This window comes from Pygocentrus nattereri, chromosome 20 (assembly GCF_015220715.1).
Source record: "Pygocentrus nattereri isolate fPygNat1 chromosome 20, fPygNat1.pri, whole genome shotgun sequence".
Taxonomy (NCBI): Eukaryota; Metazoa; Chordata; class Actinopteri; order Characiformes; family Serrasalmidae; genus Pygocentrus; species Pygocentrus nattereri.
The window spans coordinates 21,178,994-21,193,297 of record NC_051230.1 but is presented as its reverse complement, the minus strand read 5'-3'; the positions used below and the strand labels follow the sequence as shown (position 1 = coordinate 21,193,297).

The window sequence follows — 14,304 nt, the reverse complement described above, 5'->3', positions numbered from 1 at the left end:
TGCTGGGAACGTCTGGCAGAAGAACCTGTCAGATTGATCTTCAACTCACATCTCTGTCAGAACTTTGACCAGATATCGGGGGAGGTGGGGGACATTGACTCAGAATGGGCCATGTTCCGCATCGTTGAAGCGGCTGACTGTAGCTGTGGCCGTAAGGTAGTTGGTGCCTGTCGGGGCGGTAATCCTCGAACCCGGTGGTGGACACCCCAGGTGAGAGATGCCATCAAGCTGAAGAAGGAGTCCTACTGGGCATGGTTGGCCTGTGGGACACCAGAGGCAGCTGGCAAGTATCGACAGGCCAAGCGATCTGCGGCTTCAGTCGTCGCCAAGGCAAAAAACCATGTGTGGGAGGAGTTTGGTGAGGCCTTGTTAAGTGACTTTAAGTTGGCTCCGAAAAGATTCTGGCAAACCGCCAGGCGACTCAGAAGGGGAAAGCAGTGTGCCACTAGCACTGTATATAGTGGAGATGGTGTGCTGCTGACTTCGACTGAAGACATCATTGGGCGGTGGAAGGAATACTTTGAGGACTTTCTCAATCCCACCAACACATTCTCCAGAGGACAGAGTCTGGGGACATGGGAATAGGCTTGTCCATTACTGAGGCCGAAGTCGCTAAGGTAGTTAAAAATCTCCTTGGCGGCAAGGCTCCAGGGGTGGATGAGATCCGCCCTGAGTTCCACAAGGCTCTGGATTTTGTGGGGCTGTGTTGGCTGACATTCGTCTGTGTTCCCCGGGGTATTCTGTGGGAGGTGCTTCGGGAGTACAGGGTACATGGCTCTTTGCTACAAGCCATTCAGGCCCTGTAATAAACAAAGCTGGAGTTTGGTTCGCATAGCCGGCAGTAAGTCAGACTCGTTCCCAGTGAGAGTTGGACTCCGTCAGGGCTGCCCTTTGTCACCCCTTCAAGTGGAGGAGCTCAAGTATCTCGGGGTCTTGTTCACGAGTGATGGTACAAGGGAGCGGGAGATTGACAGGCGGATTGATGCTGGTCAGCAGTGATGCGGGCTCTTTACTGGTCTGTTGTGGTAAAGAAAGAGCTGAGCCATAAGGCAAGGCTCTCGACTTACCGGACGATCTACGTTTCCACCCTCACCTATGGTCATGAGCTTTGGGTAATGACCGAAAGAATAAGATCGCGAATACAAGAGGCCAAAATGAGTTTCCTCCGCACGGTGTCTGGACTCTCCCTTAGAGATAGGGTGAGAAGTTCAGTCATCCGGGAGGGACTCGGAGTAGAGCCGCTGCTTCTTCACGTCGAGAGGAGCCAGCTGAAGTGGTTCGGGCATCTGGTTAGGATGCCTCCTGGACGCCTCCCTCGGGAGGTGTCACAGGCAAGTCCACCTGGGAGGAGACCCCGGGGAAGACCCAAGACACGCTGGCATGACTATATCGCCCAGCTGGCCTGGGAGCGCCTCGGAATCCCCCTTGGAGAGCTAGTGGAAGTGGCTGGGGAAAAGGAGGTCTGGGCCTCATTGCTTAGGATGCCGCCCCCGTGACCCGAACCCCGGAGAAGCGGAAGATAAAGGATGGATGGATGGATGGATTATCCAGTTCATAACTTCACATATATTAAGGTATATATATTGTAGCAGCCGCCATCCTTAAATCACAGTGTGTTTTTTTTGCAGGCGGTCAGGGAGCAGCACTCCTCCCAGCTCGCCCCTGTCCCTTGACTGGATACAACTTAAAGAAAAAGATTTTACATCCACTATATCCTTCAGCCACCTGGAGATCATTGCCACTCTTGGAATAGGGGGTTTCGGCAGGGTTGAACTGGTAAGCATTTCCACATCTTTAAGCAGGTGTAAAGTGGTCATTTATTTTCAAATTTGTGTTTGGTATGAGTACAAAGAAAGGTGAACGTTTGAGAAGGCCTTAACTCAACTTCAAATGAAGTGTATGTATTTGAAGTGTAGACAGATGGATCATGTTTTGAGGAGCATTTGAGGAGCTTATGTAGCCTGTGTCCTCTACAGGTAAAAGTGAAGAATGAGAATGTGACCTTTGCTCTGAAGTGCATTAAGAAGCGTCATATTGTGGACAACAGACAGGAGGAGCACATTCACTCAGAAAGGGGAATCCTGAGCGAAACCAACTCTCCTTTCATTGTCAAGTAAGTATAAGTGCTCCAAACTGGAAATAATAATAGCTTTACAGAACTGTGCAAAAGTTTTATCAATTTAATTTTCTGTAAAGTAGCAATTATATGGACCATTGTACTGAATTAGTTGATCTGCGCACACACACTTCCTAAGCTGCTTATCCTCCTGGGTCACGGGGGCTGCTGGAGCCTGTCAAGGCACTTATTAGGTGGAAGGCAAGAAATACCCTGGACAGGTCACTTTTAAAAATACTTTTTTTCCCAAAAATGCTGTTTTACGTTTTCATGTCACAAGGAGTTTAGTCCATCGGCAGAGGCTTATTTCAGTGAGACTGCATTCTTGTCAGCCTGCTGAGCAATCAGATCTCATTGTTTTATGTAAATGTGGAGCAAATGTGTCCCAAAGTCTGAACATCAGTATGCAACATTAGGAGTTGTCACTACCGAAACACATTTTCTGCCATGAAGTGAACTTTTTTGTGTTTTAATGAAAAACATTATGATTTTATGTATATACTGTTCAAAGCTGTGCCCTGGCTACTATTTTTGTGTTATGCTCAAAATGAACTTAAACTGTCACTTGCAAAACAGTGTTCAGATTGTTTAAACACTGTTGTAAAATTTGTACAAATATATCCAAATATGATAAGTGTGATATATTTCATTACATCCATGGATAAGGCCAGTTTTTGTACTGGCTTGCTTGCATTGAGAACAGCATAAACAATAGGATGCAAGCATCTGTCTTGTGGTGACAAAGCACAATGGTTGTGATGAGCTGAGGTCATAAATACAAAACAATATACAAATAAAGGTTTCAGATTATTTGGAAATGTATTTCATAAGATTACAACCTTCAGAAATTAAATAAAATTAAAATGTAGCAAATTGCATATGATACATGTTTTTTGGGCTGAATGGGTGTGGTCATCATACTGTGCTTCAACAGTGTTTTCTTTTTTCTAGGATGTACCGCACATTTAAGGACAGCAAGTATGTGTACATGCTGCTGGAGGCATGCCTGGGTGGAGAGATATGGAGTCTGCTGAGAGATCGGTTAGTTTCCTGCTGACCTAAACAATACAGATAATCAGAAGCATAAAAATCATATCAACAGTCTGAAGCTGGCAATTTAAATGTGTAAATTTAGTACATGTTATAATCATACCAAAATAATCTAAACAAATCATGGTGAAATAACAGTGAGATTCCCACTCTTTTCAAGCTTAAAGTAAGGTACAATGGTACAATGACTAACAGTTCTTCATTTTGTTAGCACCAAATTATAACCAATCTTTACAAAAGCCTCAGCAAATACTCTAAACACCAACTGATGTTGTTTTTGGACTTTTGGATTTGACCTGCTAGATTCTTCAAATATATAAACACTCACTGAGCACTTTATGAACACTTGTACACCTACTCATTAATGCAAATATCTCATCAGCCTATCAAGTGGCAGCACTACAGTAAAATCATACAGATATGGGCAGCAGCTTCAGATATTGTTCACATCAACTATCAAAATGTGTAAAACATGTGATCCCAGTAATTTTGACTGCGGCATGCTTTATGGTGTCAGACAGGCTGGTTTGAGTATTTCTGTTGAACTACTAGGATTTTATGCACACAGTCTCTGGAGTTTACTCAGAATGACGCAATAATGAAAGTACGACATGTTGATTCTTGAGGTGGATGGGCTACAACAGCAGAAGATCACACTGGGTTCTACAGAGCAAAAAACACCAAAACTGGAGCTGAAGACACAAAAAAACACAGCCTGGTCTGATGAATCACAATTTCTGCTGAGACATATAGATGTTAGGATCAGAATTTGGTGCCAACAGCATGAATCCTTGGACCCAATGTGCCTTGTGTCAGCATTCCAGGCTGGTGGAGGTGGTGTAATTGTGTGGGGAATGTTTTCTTGGCATATTTTGGGCCTGTTAATACTATTTAATCTTCTCTTAAGTTCCTCAGTCTATTTGAATGTTGTTGCTGACCATATGCATTCCTGCATGGCCTCCGTCTTGTAATGGCTATTTCTAGCATGATAATGCTGCAGTTCACAAAGCAAATGTCATGCCAAAACAGTTTCATGATAAGTGGTCTTCCCAGTCACCAGACCTGAATCCAATAAAACATCTTTGGGATGTGGTAGGATGGGAGATTCACATCATAAAAGTGCACCTGAAAATAAGCAGGAATTGCCTGATGCATTCATGTCCACATGGACCAGAATCACAAAGGAATGCTTCCAACATCTTGTGGAATCCATGGCGTAAAGAATTGAGGCTATTTTGAGAGCAAAGGGAATCCCTACTCAGTATTAGTATAGTGTTCCTAATAAAGTGTTTGATGAGTGTACATATCAGTATTCTAGTGTATGGTATCTGTTGTAGGAGCTGAACACTGTCCCTTGTTAGTTAATACGTGACTTTGTTTTTTAGGGGAAGCTTTGATGAGAACACTACCAAGTTTTGTGTGGGTTGTGTGACTGAAGCATTTGAATATCTCCACAACAAAGGAATTATCTACAGGGACCTGAAACCTGAGAACCTTATGCTGGACTCAGATGGATATGTAAAACTGGTAGGTAACATTTGTACAATGTTCAAATGAGATGTTCTCATTACTAGTGTTTTAGACTAACTCATGATATCATAAGAGCAGCAGTTTGACATTTATTCTTGTCCATCATCTGCTAGGTTGACTTTGGTTTTGCCAAGAAGATCAAGTGTGGCCAGAAGACATGGACATTCTGTGGAACACCTGAGTATGTTGCACCTGAGATCATTCTGAATAAAGGCCATGGCCTCAGTGTGGACTTCTGGGCACTAGGAATCCTAATCTTTGAGCTTGTTACAGGAAGGTTTGTACTAAATTTGTACCTTTGACTCTAATAAGTAATGAAAGTTCATGTATATGGCTGCTGTTTGAGCTCTGTAACCTTTTTCCATTTTTGACAGAAAACAGGATGATATACAGAGTCAGAAGCCACATAAGCATGTTTATTTGAGATGACTTAACAACTCAATTGTTTGATTGAAGAGTGTGATGATTTAAGTGTACACTTTGTATAATGCTCACTGGTGGGTTATTAACTTCCTTTACTTGTTAACCTCATTAGCCTCATAGCTCCAGTGCAAACTAAACTTTCGACACCAAATTGACTACATTAGGCATAAATTTGATTTCCTCCAAACTATCACTTTCATATTAAAAATCTTTACAGATTAATGGAAATTGAATCAAATGGTGGAGAATCATGAAAACTTTTGATATGTTTTGGGTATCTTTTCAGAGCTACGAAGAATAAATTTATTTAGACAATTCATTTAGAATGATAGAGTAAATTGGAACAAATAGAATGAAACACAATTGTATCAACTCACATATTAAAAGTAAGTATAGTTGATTACACCAAATGAAACCCTCTATTCATGTTCTATAAACTTCAACTAAGTAGTGTGTCTGTGTAATGTAATAGGATTGAGCTTCAGCAACAAGCATGTCAGCAACACTTTGTCCTGTTGCTGCATGGGATGCAATAAGTAGATTCTATTTCAAAATGTTATACTTTTTCAAAAGATTTTAAGACTGTTTGGACAGGGGGTGTATTTTGGCTACACTTAATTTCAAAGTGCGAATTCCTTCACCTGGGACTCTCATCCATTTCAGTCTCACTTATATTGAAATGTTTGACCAATGTCACGTAGCTAACAGTGATTGGATTCTTTTTAAGTCATCATGTTGTTATTTTTGACTTCTAAACCAATCATTTGCATAGAAACTGCTCACTATACTGAAGAAGACTGACCAAATTATTGCAGACAGGCTGATTTCTCTGTATCCAATTATCAGAGACTAGAAATTATACTCCTCTCCTTGGATCACCACCTTATCGTGGTGGAGGGGTTTGCGTGCTTGAATGATCTTAGGAGCTATGTTGTCTGGAGCAAAAGCTCCTGGTAGGGTCTCCCATGGCAAAATGGTCCTAGGTGACAGGTCAGACAAAGTGTGATCCATAATAACCCCTATAAAGACACAAAAGCAGGACTTGTGTACCCTGCCCGGAACAGGGTTACCGGGGCCCCACCCTGGAGCCAGGCCTGGGGGAGGGGCTCGCCAGCGAGCGTCTGGTGGCCGGGCATTTACTCATGGTGCCCGGCCGGGCCCAGCCCGAAGGAGTTACATGAGTCCCCCCTCCCATCGACCCACCAACAATGGGAGGGGCAGTAGTAGGGGTTCGGTGCGTTGTGGATCGGGCAGTGTCCGAAGGCGTGGGCCTTGGCGTTCTGATCCTCGGTTGCTGAAACTGGCTTTTGGAACTTGGAACGTTACCTCACTGGCGGGGAAAGAGCCTGAGTTGGTGCGCGAGGTTGAGAGATACCGGCTAGATATAGTCGGGCTCACCTCAACACACAGCTTGGGCTCTGGGTCCAATCTCCTTGAGAGGGGCTGGACTTTATTCTTTTCTGGAGTTGCCCATGGTGAGAGGCGGCGGGCAGGTGTGGGCTTTCTCATAGCCCCTCGACTCGGTGCCTGTATGTTGGGGTTTTCTCCGGTGGACGAGAGGGTAGCTTCCCTACGCCTTCGGGTTGGGGAACGTGTCCTGACTGTTGTCTGTGCTTATGCACCGAACAGCAGTTCAGAGTACCCAGCCTTCTTAGAGTCCTTGGGAAGGGTGCTTGAAAGTGCTCCTCCTGGAGACTCTATTGTCCTACTGGGGGACTTCAACGCTCACGTGGGCAATGACAGTGAGACCTGGAGGGGTGTGATTGGGAGGAATGGCCTCTCTGATCTGAACCCGAGTGGTGTTCAGTTTTTGGACTTCTGCGCAAACCACAGTTTGTCCATCACGAACACCATGTTTGAACACAAGGATGTCCATAAGTGCACATGGCACCAGGACACCCTAGGCCGCAGTTCAATGATTGACTTTGTAGTCGTGTCATCGGACTTGCGTCCATGTGTTTTGGACACTCGGGTAAAGAGAGGAGCTGAGCTGTCAACTGATCACCACCTGGTGGTGAGTTGGATCAGGTGGTGGGGGAAGATGCCGGTCAGACCAGGCAAGCCCAAACGTATAGTGAGGGTTTGCTGGGAACGTCTAGCAGAAGAACCTGTCAGATTGATCTTCAACTCACACCTCCGTCAGAACTTTGACCAGATATCGGGGGAGGTGGGGGACATTGACTCAGAATGGGCCATGTTCCGTTCCTCCATTGCTGAAGCGGCTGACTGTAGCTGTGGCCGTAAGGTAGTTGGTGCCTGTCGGGGCGGTAATCCTCGAACCCGGTGGTGGACACCCCAGGTGAGAGATGCCGTCAAGCTGAAGAAGGAGTCCTACCGGGCATGGTTGGCCTGTGGGACACCAGAGGCAGCTGGCAGGTATCGACAGGCCAAGCGATCTGCGGCTTCAGTTGTCGCCAAGGCAAAAACCCGTGTATGGGAGGAGTTTGGTGAGGCCTTGGAAACTGACTTTAAGTCGGCTCCGAAAAGATTCTGGCAAACCGTCAGGTGACTCAGAAGGGGAAAGCAGTGTGCCACTAGCACTGTATATAGTGGAGATGGTGTGCTGCTGACTTCGACTGAAGACGTCATTGGGCGGTGGAAGGAATACTTTGAGGACCTTCTCAATCCCACCGACACGTTCTCCAGTGAGGAGGCTGAGTCTGGGGACATGGGAATAGGCTTGTCCATTACTGAGGCCGAAGTCGCTAAGGTAGTTAAAAATCTCCTTGGTGGCAAGGCTCCAGGGGTGGATGAGATCCGCCCTGAGTTCCTCAAGGCTCTGGATGTTGTGGGGCTGTCTTGGCTGACACGCCTTTTCAACATTGCGTGGACATCGGAGGCGGTGCCACTGGATTGGCAGACTGGGGTGGTGGTGCCTCTTTTTAAAAAAGGGGACCGGAGGGTGTGTTCCAACTACAGGGGAATCACACTCCTCAGCCTCCCTGGCAAGGTCTATGCAGGGGTACTGGAGAAGAGAGTCCGGCTTATAGTCGAACCTCGGATCCAGGAGGAACAGTGCGGGTTCCGCCCTGGTCGTGGAACACTGGACCAACTCTTCACCCTCTCCAGGATTCTGGAGGGTTCATGGGAGTTTGCCCAACCAGTCCACATGTGCTTTGTGGATCTGGAGAAGGCATTCGACTGTGTTCCCCGGGTATTCTGTGGGAGGTGCTTCGGGAGTACGGGGTACATGGCTCTTTGCTACGAGCCATTCAGGCCCTGTACAAACAAAGCTGGAGTTTGGTTCGCATAGCCGGCAGTAAGTCAGACTCGTTCCCAGTGAGAGTTGGACTCCGTCAGGGCTGCCCTTTGTCACCGATTCTATTCATAATTTTTATGGATAGAATTTCTAGGCGCAGTCAAGGGATGGAGGGTGTCCGGTTTGGTGACCTCAGGGTCACATCGCTGCTGTTTGCAGATGATGTGGTCCTATTGGGGACATCAGGCCGCGAACTTCAGCTTTCGCTGGATCGGTTTGCAGCCGAGTGTGAAGCGGCCGGGATGAGGATCAGTACCTCCAAATCCGAGGCCATGGTTCTCACGCGGGAAAGGGTGGAGAGCCCTCTCTGCGTCGGGGATAGGCTCTTGCCTCAAGTGGAGGAGTTCAAGTATCTCGGGGTCTTGTTCACGAGTGATGGTACAAGGGAGCGGGAGATTGACAGGCGGATTGGTGCTGGGTCAGCAGTGATGCGGGCTCTTTACCGGTCTGTTGTGGTAAAGAAAGAGCTGAGCCATAAGGCAAGGCTCTCGATTTACCGGTCGATCTACGTTCCCACCCTCACCTATGGTCATGAGCATTGGGTAATGACCGAAAGAATAAGATCGCGAATACAAGCGGCCGAAATGAGTTTCCTCCGCAGGGTGTCTGGACTCTCCCTTAGAGATAGGGTGAGAAGTTCAGTCATCCGGGAGGGACTCGGAGTAGAGCCGCTGCTTCTTCACGTCGAGAGGAGCCAGCTGAGGTGGTTCGGGCATCTGGTTAGGATGCCTCCTGGACGCCTCCCTCGGGAGGTGTCACAGGCGAGTCCACCTGGGAGGAGACCCCGGGGAAGACCCAGGACACGCTGGCGCGACTATATCGCCCAGCTGGCCTGGGAGCGCCTCGGAATCCCCCTTGGAGAGCTGGTGGAAGTGGCTGGGGAAAGGGACGTCTGGGCTTCATTGCTTAGGATGCTGCCCCCGCGACCCGAACCCCGGAGAAGCGGAAGATAATGGATGGATGGATGGGATGGATAGAAATTATACTGTAAAAAAAAATTTCAACTAAGTTATTAACCAGTCTGCCTTAAAATGTTTTCATTGCAAATAAGTTAACACATCTGTTAACAGATGTACGCTGTAAAGTATCAAATATGTTTTTTTAATCTAACTTCTTCCACAGCCCCCCCTTCACTGGCTCAGATCAGATGATGACATACACATTCATCCTGAAGGGTATGGAAAAGATGGACTTCCCAAAGAAGATCACCAAGAGGCCGGGGGACCTTATTCGAAAGCTCTGCAAGTATGATCATTCAAAAACAATGTAACCCTAAAAGTTGACAGTCCAGCAGGTCGTTTTAGCACCATTCCTTAGTATAAAAACTAAGTGGGGTATAGATGGAATGAAAGCACACAGTCTTTTATCCCCACCCTTTATCTTCTCACAGACAAAACCCTTCAGAGCGACTTGGGAATATGAAGAATGGAATTACAGACATCAAGAAGCACAGGTGAGGACAACATACACAAGCCTTTTGGCATGTGGTGAACAGTAAGAGGAACATTTTTCACTTTACACCAAACTGAGCCCAGCTGCAGCTCGCTGGAGAAACTGAGCCTCTGCAATGAAAAACAATGCATGTAACATTTTTTTATAAAAATCATACACTCGTGGTATGGCATTGTATTTAAAATAAAGGTATTACTGTCCTTGTAGGTGGGTCATGTAAAAAGGGTCTACAGATGAGCTTCTCAAATGATTAACAACACCATCCTTTTTTTTTTAATTTTCACTTGTTTTCTATTTAATTTTGTACAGCCTTTTACATTAAAAGCCAAACTATGCTCTATGTGAATAATACCTTAATTTTAAATACAATGCCATACCACGTATGTATGATTTTTACAAAAAAATGTTACATACATTGTTTTTCATTGCAAAGGCTCAGTTTCTCCTGGGCTCAGTTTGGTGTAAAGTGAAAAATGTTCCCCTCATTCCAAATGTCAGATCAGCCAGACATGTTGTATGTTAATAAGCATCATGAAAACTGCATGCCTAAATCATCGCATGCTTGCCTCACATTGAGTTGTTAAGTATTAGAGTAACTGATATAGAGTTACTTACACGATTCTGACACTGTATGACAGAGTCACTAATAGGTGGGCCGCGGTCCGAGTCCAGACCCAGACGCTACCCTATGTGGACCTGGACCTATAACTGATAAACTATGGAGAATTATTCAGTTTCGATGGGGTGGCCCTATTTTAATCAGCGTAGCTTTACTAGCCTTTAAGGTGCCACTTTAGCGGCCTAGGAAACTCACAGACCAGTCGCATGCATTGTAAATGTCACGTTGACGCTACTCGGCCAATCAGATCTTTGCATTACAATGAGCACTGAGACTAAAGTGAGTGGCACATACACAGGGGAGGGACGAGGTGAGAAACAGCTGTCAGAGAAGAAAGCGAGTGAGAGGGAAGTTATTTCACATGACATGCTCTAAAAAGAGAAAACTGACAATACATGTTGTTGAAATATAGCTGAATTGTACTTTATTTGTTTTGACATTCAGTTGTTTATTACATAAGATGTTGATATACCTACCAGGCTACTTCAGTATATACAGTATATGACAATGAATCATGATGCAAGTGTAGACCCCATAATTATGATGTTTCAGACCTTTGCTTGAAGATATTTTCTCTAACTGGACCTTATTGAATTTTAATTAAAGACTCCTGCTGTATGACATACTGTTATCTCTAAAATGGACAAAAGTAGAAACAAATTCAGGCTTCAAGTTGGCTGCTACTACTATTTTTAGCTATGCAATAAACTTTTGTCCCTTTTTATAGGTGATGATTGTATCCAGTGCAAAACTGAAGCAGCAAATGCAGGAGCGTAGATAGAACTTTTAGAATGGGGTGGATGGGTTAGACCCAGAAACATTTGTTAGGGGGCACACTGCAAAGAAATAAAGAAATAAATGTGTTAGCGTCTGTAAATAACAGGCTAGTCTACACATCATTCAACAAAATATTGCATCAATACAACTACAGCTACAAATACAACTACAAGTAAGCTGAAAGACACAACTGTGTTGATGTAACATACCTCAGTCATTCATGAGGAAATGATCTAAAATGACATGTATCACTTTTTACAGTGCACAACGTTAACATAAAGAAAAACAGAGAGAAATGATTAGTTTAGTCTGCCTCTCTACAAATTAAACATGATTAGAAAGCTTGCCAGACAGCACTGTGCATATGGTAATCTGCAACACATACACACATTCAGCTGTAAAAAGTCACATTAATATTATAAATGATAATAACTGACCACGTTTTCATAGTTAGCACATCTCACCATTGCTTAGCCTTCATAATGAGGTTCTTAGGGATCCAGTGCACATTCACTCACCTGATCACTGAGTAAATTAGCCTATCACAGCAAGATGCTCTAATTATTAAAGGCAGGCGCCTACTCCAGATTTGTAGTAATTCTATAGTACTCCAGATTTGTAGTAATTCTATAGTACTCCAGATTTGTAGTAATTCTATTGTACTCCAGATTTGTAGTAATTCTATAGTACTCCAGATTTGTAGTAATTCTATAGTACTCCAGATTTGTAGTAATTCTATAGTGCTCCAGATTTGTAGTAATTCTATAGCTATTGCTTGAACACGTTGTCCTTCCCAGCATCTGTGTTCGTGTTCTGCATTTTGTGATTATCATTTAGCATTCTACTGGTCCTGTATGTCAGAAATAATGTATGATTGGTATTCAACATACTAGTCCCTAGAAAGTATTTTCTGCCTTATATTTGAATTGAGGCTAAAATGAGTTTTGTGTTTGAGGGTAAAATGTAGATCAGTGAAATATACACCAGCTGATGAATACTCTTGATAGATTATCATGTTGTTCTTCTTTATGACTTATGGACCAGAACAGAACAGGACACATTGCATTGTGAGCGCAAACTGCTGCACTGAGAATGCCTAATCAGATTGGTGCATAAGCAGATGGATCTCAATCTCCATGACCTGGTGGACAGTCCTCGGCCTAATGTGATTTGTAGTGCGCAGCCTCAGGCCTAATGGGTGGTTTGGTAATAGTCAAGAGGAATGTCTTCTCTTCTCCGCAGAGTTCAAACTACCAACTGAATTCTAGTGGCTTCCTCACACAGACGTTCACAATGATAGATTTCTTTGTATATAGTTTGTTGCTTTGCTATTATGAACGAGTGGAACTGGTGTCAAGTGTCTGAGGGCCTGTTGTGAAATGAAGTATGAAGGTGGGAATAACATGCATTATTGCACACAGCTTTTCCGACTTACACTACAGATCACTGTGCTTTTATCTGATGTGTAGGTGGTTTACTGGCTTCAGCTGGAGTGGCCTGAAAGGCAGAACTTTGACCTCCCCTCTTAAAAGAGAGGTAAGAAAAGTAAAGATTTACTGATTGAAGGGGAGCATGGTTCAGGATGGTTCTGGATTTGCTCTCGTTCAAACACCAAATGTCAGACTTTCAAACAATGTAGTGCAAGAGCCTTACCCCCCTGCGATTGCCTAACAGTCTCCATTGTGTCGTGGGTGCGTTCACTCTTGCCTTATTCACAATCAGATAGTCAACCCAAGACATTTTGTATGAAAGTATGAAAATACTCCAAGACGCATGCTCATCTTTCCTTCTTGCCCTAGGTGAAGGGGCCTACAGACCACAGCTACTTTGACAACTACCCACCTGAAGATGAGATTCCCCCTGATGAACTTTCCGGTTGGGACATGGACTTCTAACATCCTTTCTTTTCCCCTCCCCAACTTAACTATATGTGAGCAAAGCCAAAACTTCTCCACCTTCCTTTTTCTTTGACATGAAGCCATTAGAATCACAATGTATGCTACAGAGGTCTTTCACAAAGCATGGCCTTCACTGCAAGCCATGTTTGTGATGGAGTAGGTGGTGCCGTGGAGGAGGCCAAGCCTACTGGGAATGTGGCATTTGGATGAACTGGACCAGTGTTGTTTCAATGATGTCAGTAGTCTTGTTCAGTTGCGGTTCACATGATAAGATGATGACATTAGTGTTGCTGGGTATATTTGCTGTTTATCTGTCTATTTTTGGAGATCAGAAATGCTAGAAAAGGTTCACCACAAAGTTCTCCCAGGAGCTTTCCCCAAGGGTTCTCCTTGTGTTTAACTTATGGGCTACAGGCAGCACAGCAAATTGTGTGAAACCAGAGGGAATATTTGCCTTTTGACATGGCGAAATTTTGTGGATAAGCAAGAAGGTGAGATATGTTTGGTTTTGGAAGTGACCACTAGCTAACTGCCAAACCCTTGAATGCAATAACCACCTGTGGGTGTGAAGGCTAGAGATGTGGCTTCAAACAATGGACCACAGGAGATGAGTGCAGCTGCAGTTTTCTGTAATTCAAGCAGAGTTATGTGAAACGTGTATCTTTAGAAACGTGTTTACCAAGAAACAGTGTGACTTTCTAGAGCCTGCGAAGTGCTATTTTCAGTTTCACCTGGCCTCTTCTCTTGAGCCAAAGACGTTTTCTAGTCCAGGTCTGTGAAGATTCTTACTTGGATTTTAAGTTACTTTTTGACCATTTATTGAGTTAATATTGAGAGATTATTTATTGGGTTAATATTGAGAGACACATTTTTGATGGATGCAAAACTGTTGAGATGAAAATGTAACAAATGTAGCATTCAAGTTTTTATGATCGTCTTTTGTGAAATGTCTTTGATCTGCAGTCTTTAGAGTATAAAGACATGTACGGATGGGCTGTAAATAAAATGAGATATTGAAAGTCGAATGTCATTGTGTGGACACTGAGACAATATTGATGTGAGCTCATTACACGCATCATGTCCTATGATACAGGACCCTATATACCAGCCTTGGTTACATAACGATTGCATAATGACAGTGAGGCAAACTGCTTATTCGATTGACTGAATATTATAGCAT

At 44.2% G+C, this 14,304-nt stretch overlaps 1 protein-coding gene across 2 annotated transcripts in view; it reads left to right on the top strand.

Moving 5' to 3' along the window:
* The window catches only part of prkg2 (protein kinase cGMP-dependent 2), a 39,254-nt gene extending 24,950 nt beyond the window's left edge, over positions 1-14,304 (top strand). The window contains exons 11-19 of one of the 2 annotated variants that reach the window (XM_017705129.2): positions 1,629-1,776; positions 1,977-2,113; positions 3,068-3,157; positions 4,552-4,693; positions 4,810-4,973; positions 9,501-9,623; positions 9,769-9,831; positions 12,696-12,762; positions 13,026-14,304. In XM_017705129.2, coding sequence (XP_017560618.1) covers positions 1,629-1,776; positions 1,977-2,113; positions 3,068-3,157; positions 4,552-4,693; positions 4,810-4,973; positions 9,501-9,623; positions 9,769-9,831; positions 12,696-12,762; positions 13,026-13,121 — 1,030 coding nt within the window. In that variant the 3' untranslated portion in view covers positions 13,122-14,304. The remainder of the gene's footprint in view (positions 1-1,628; positions 1,777-1,976; positions 2,114-3,067; positions 3,158-4,551; positions 4,694-4,809; positions 4,974-9,500; positions 9,624-9,768; positions 9,832-12,695; positions 12,763-13,025) is intronic. The other variant, XM_017705128.2, reaches the window with a different exon arrangement.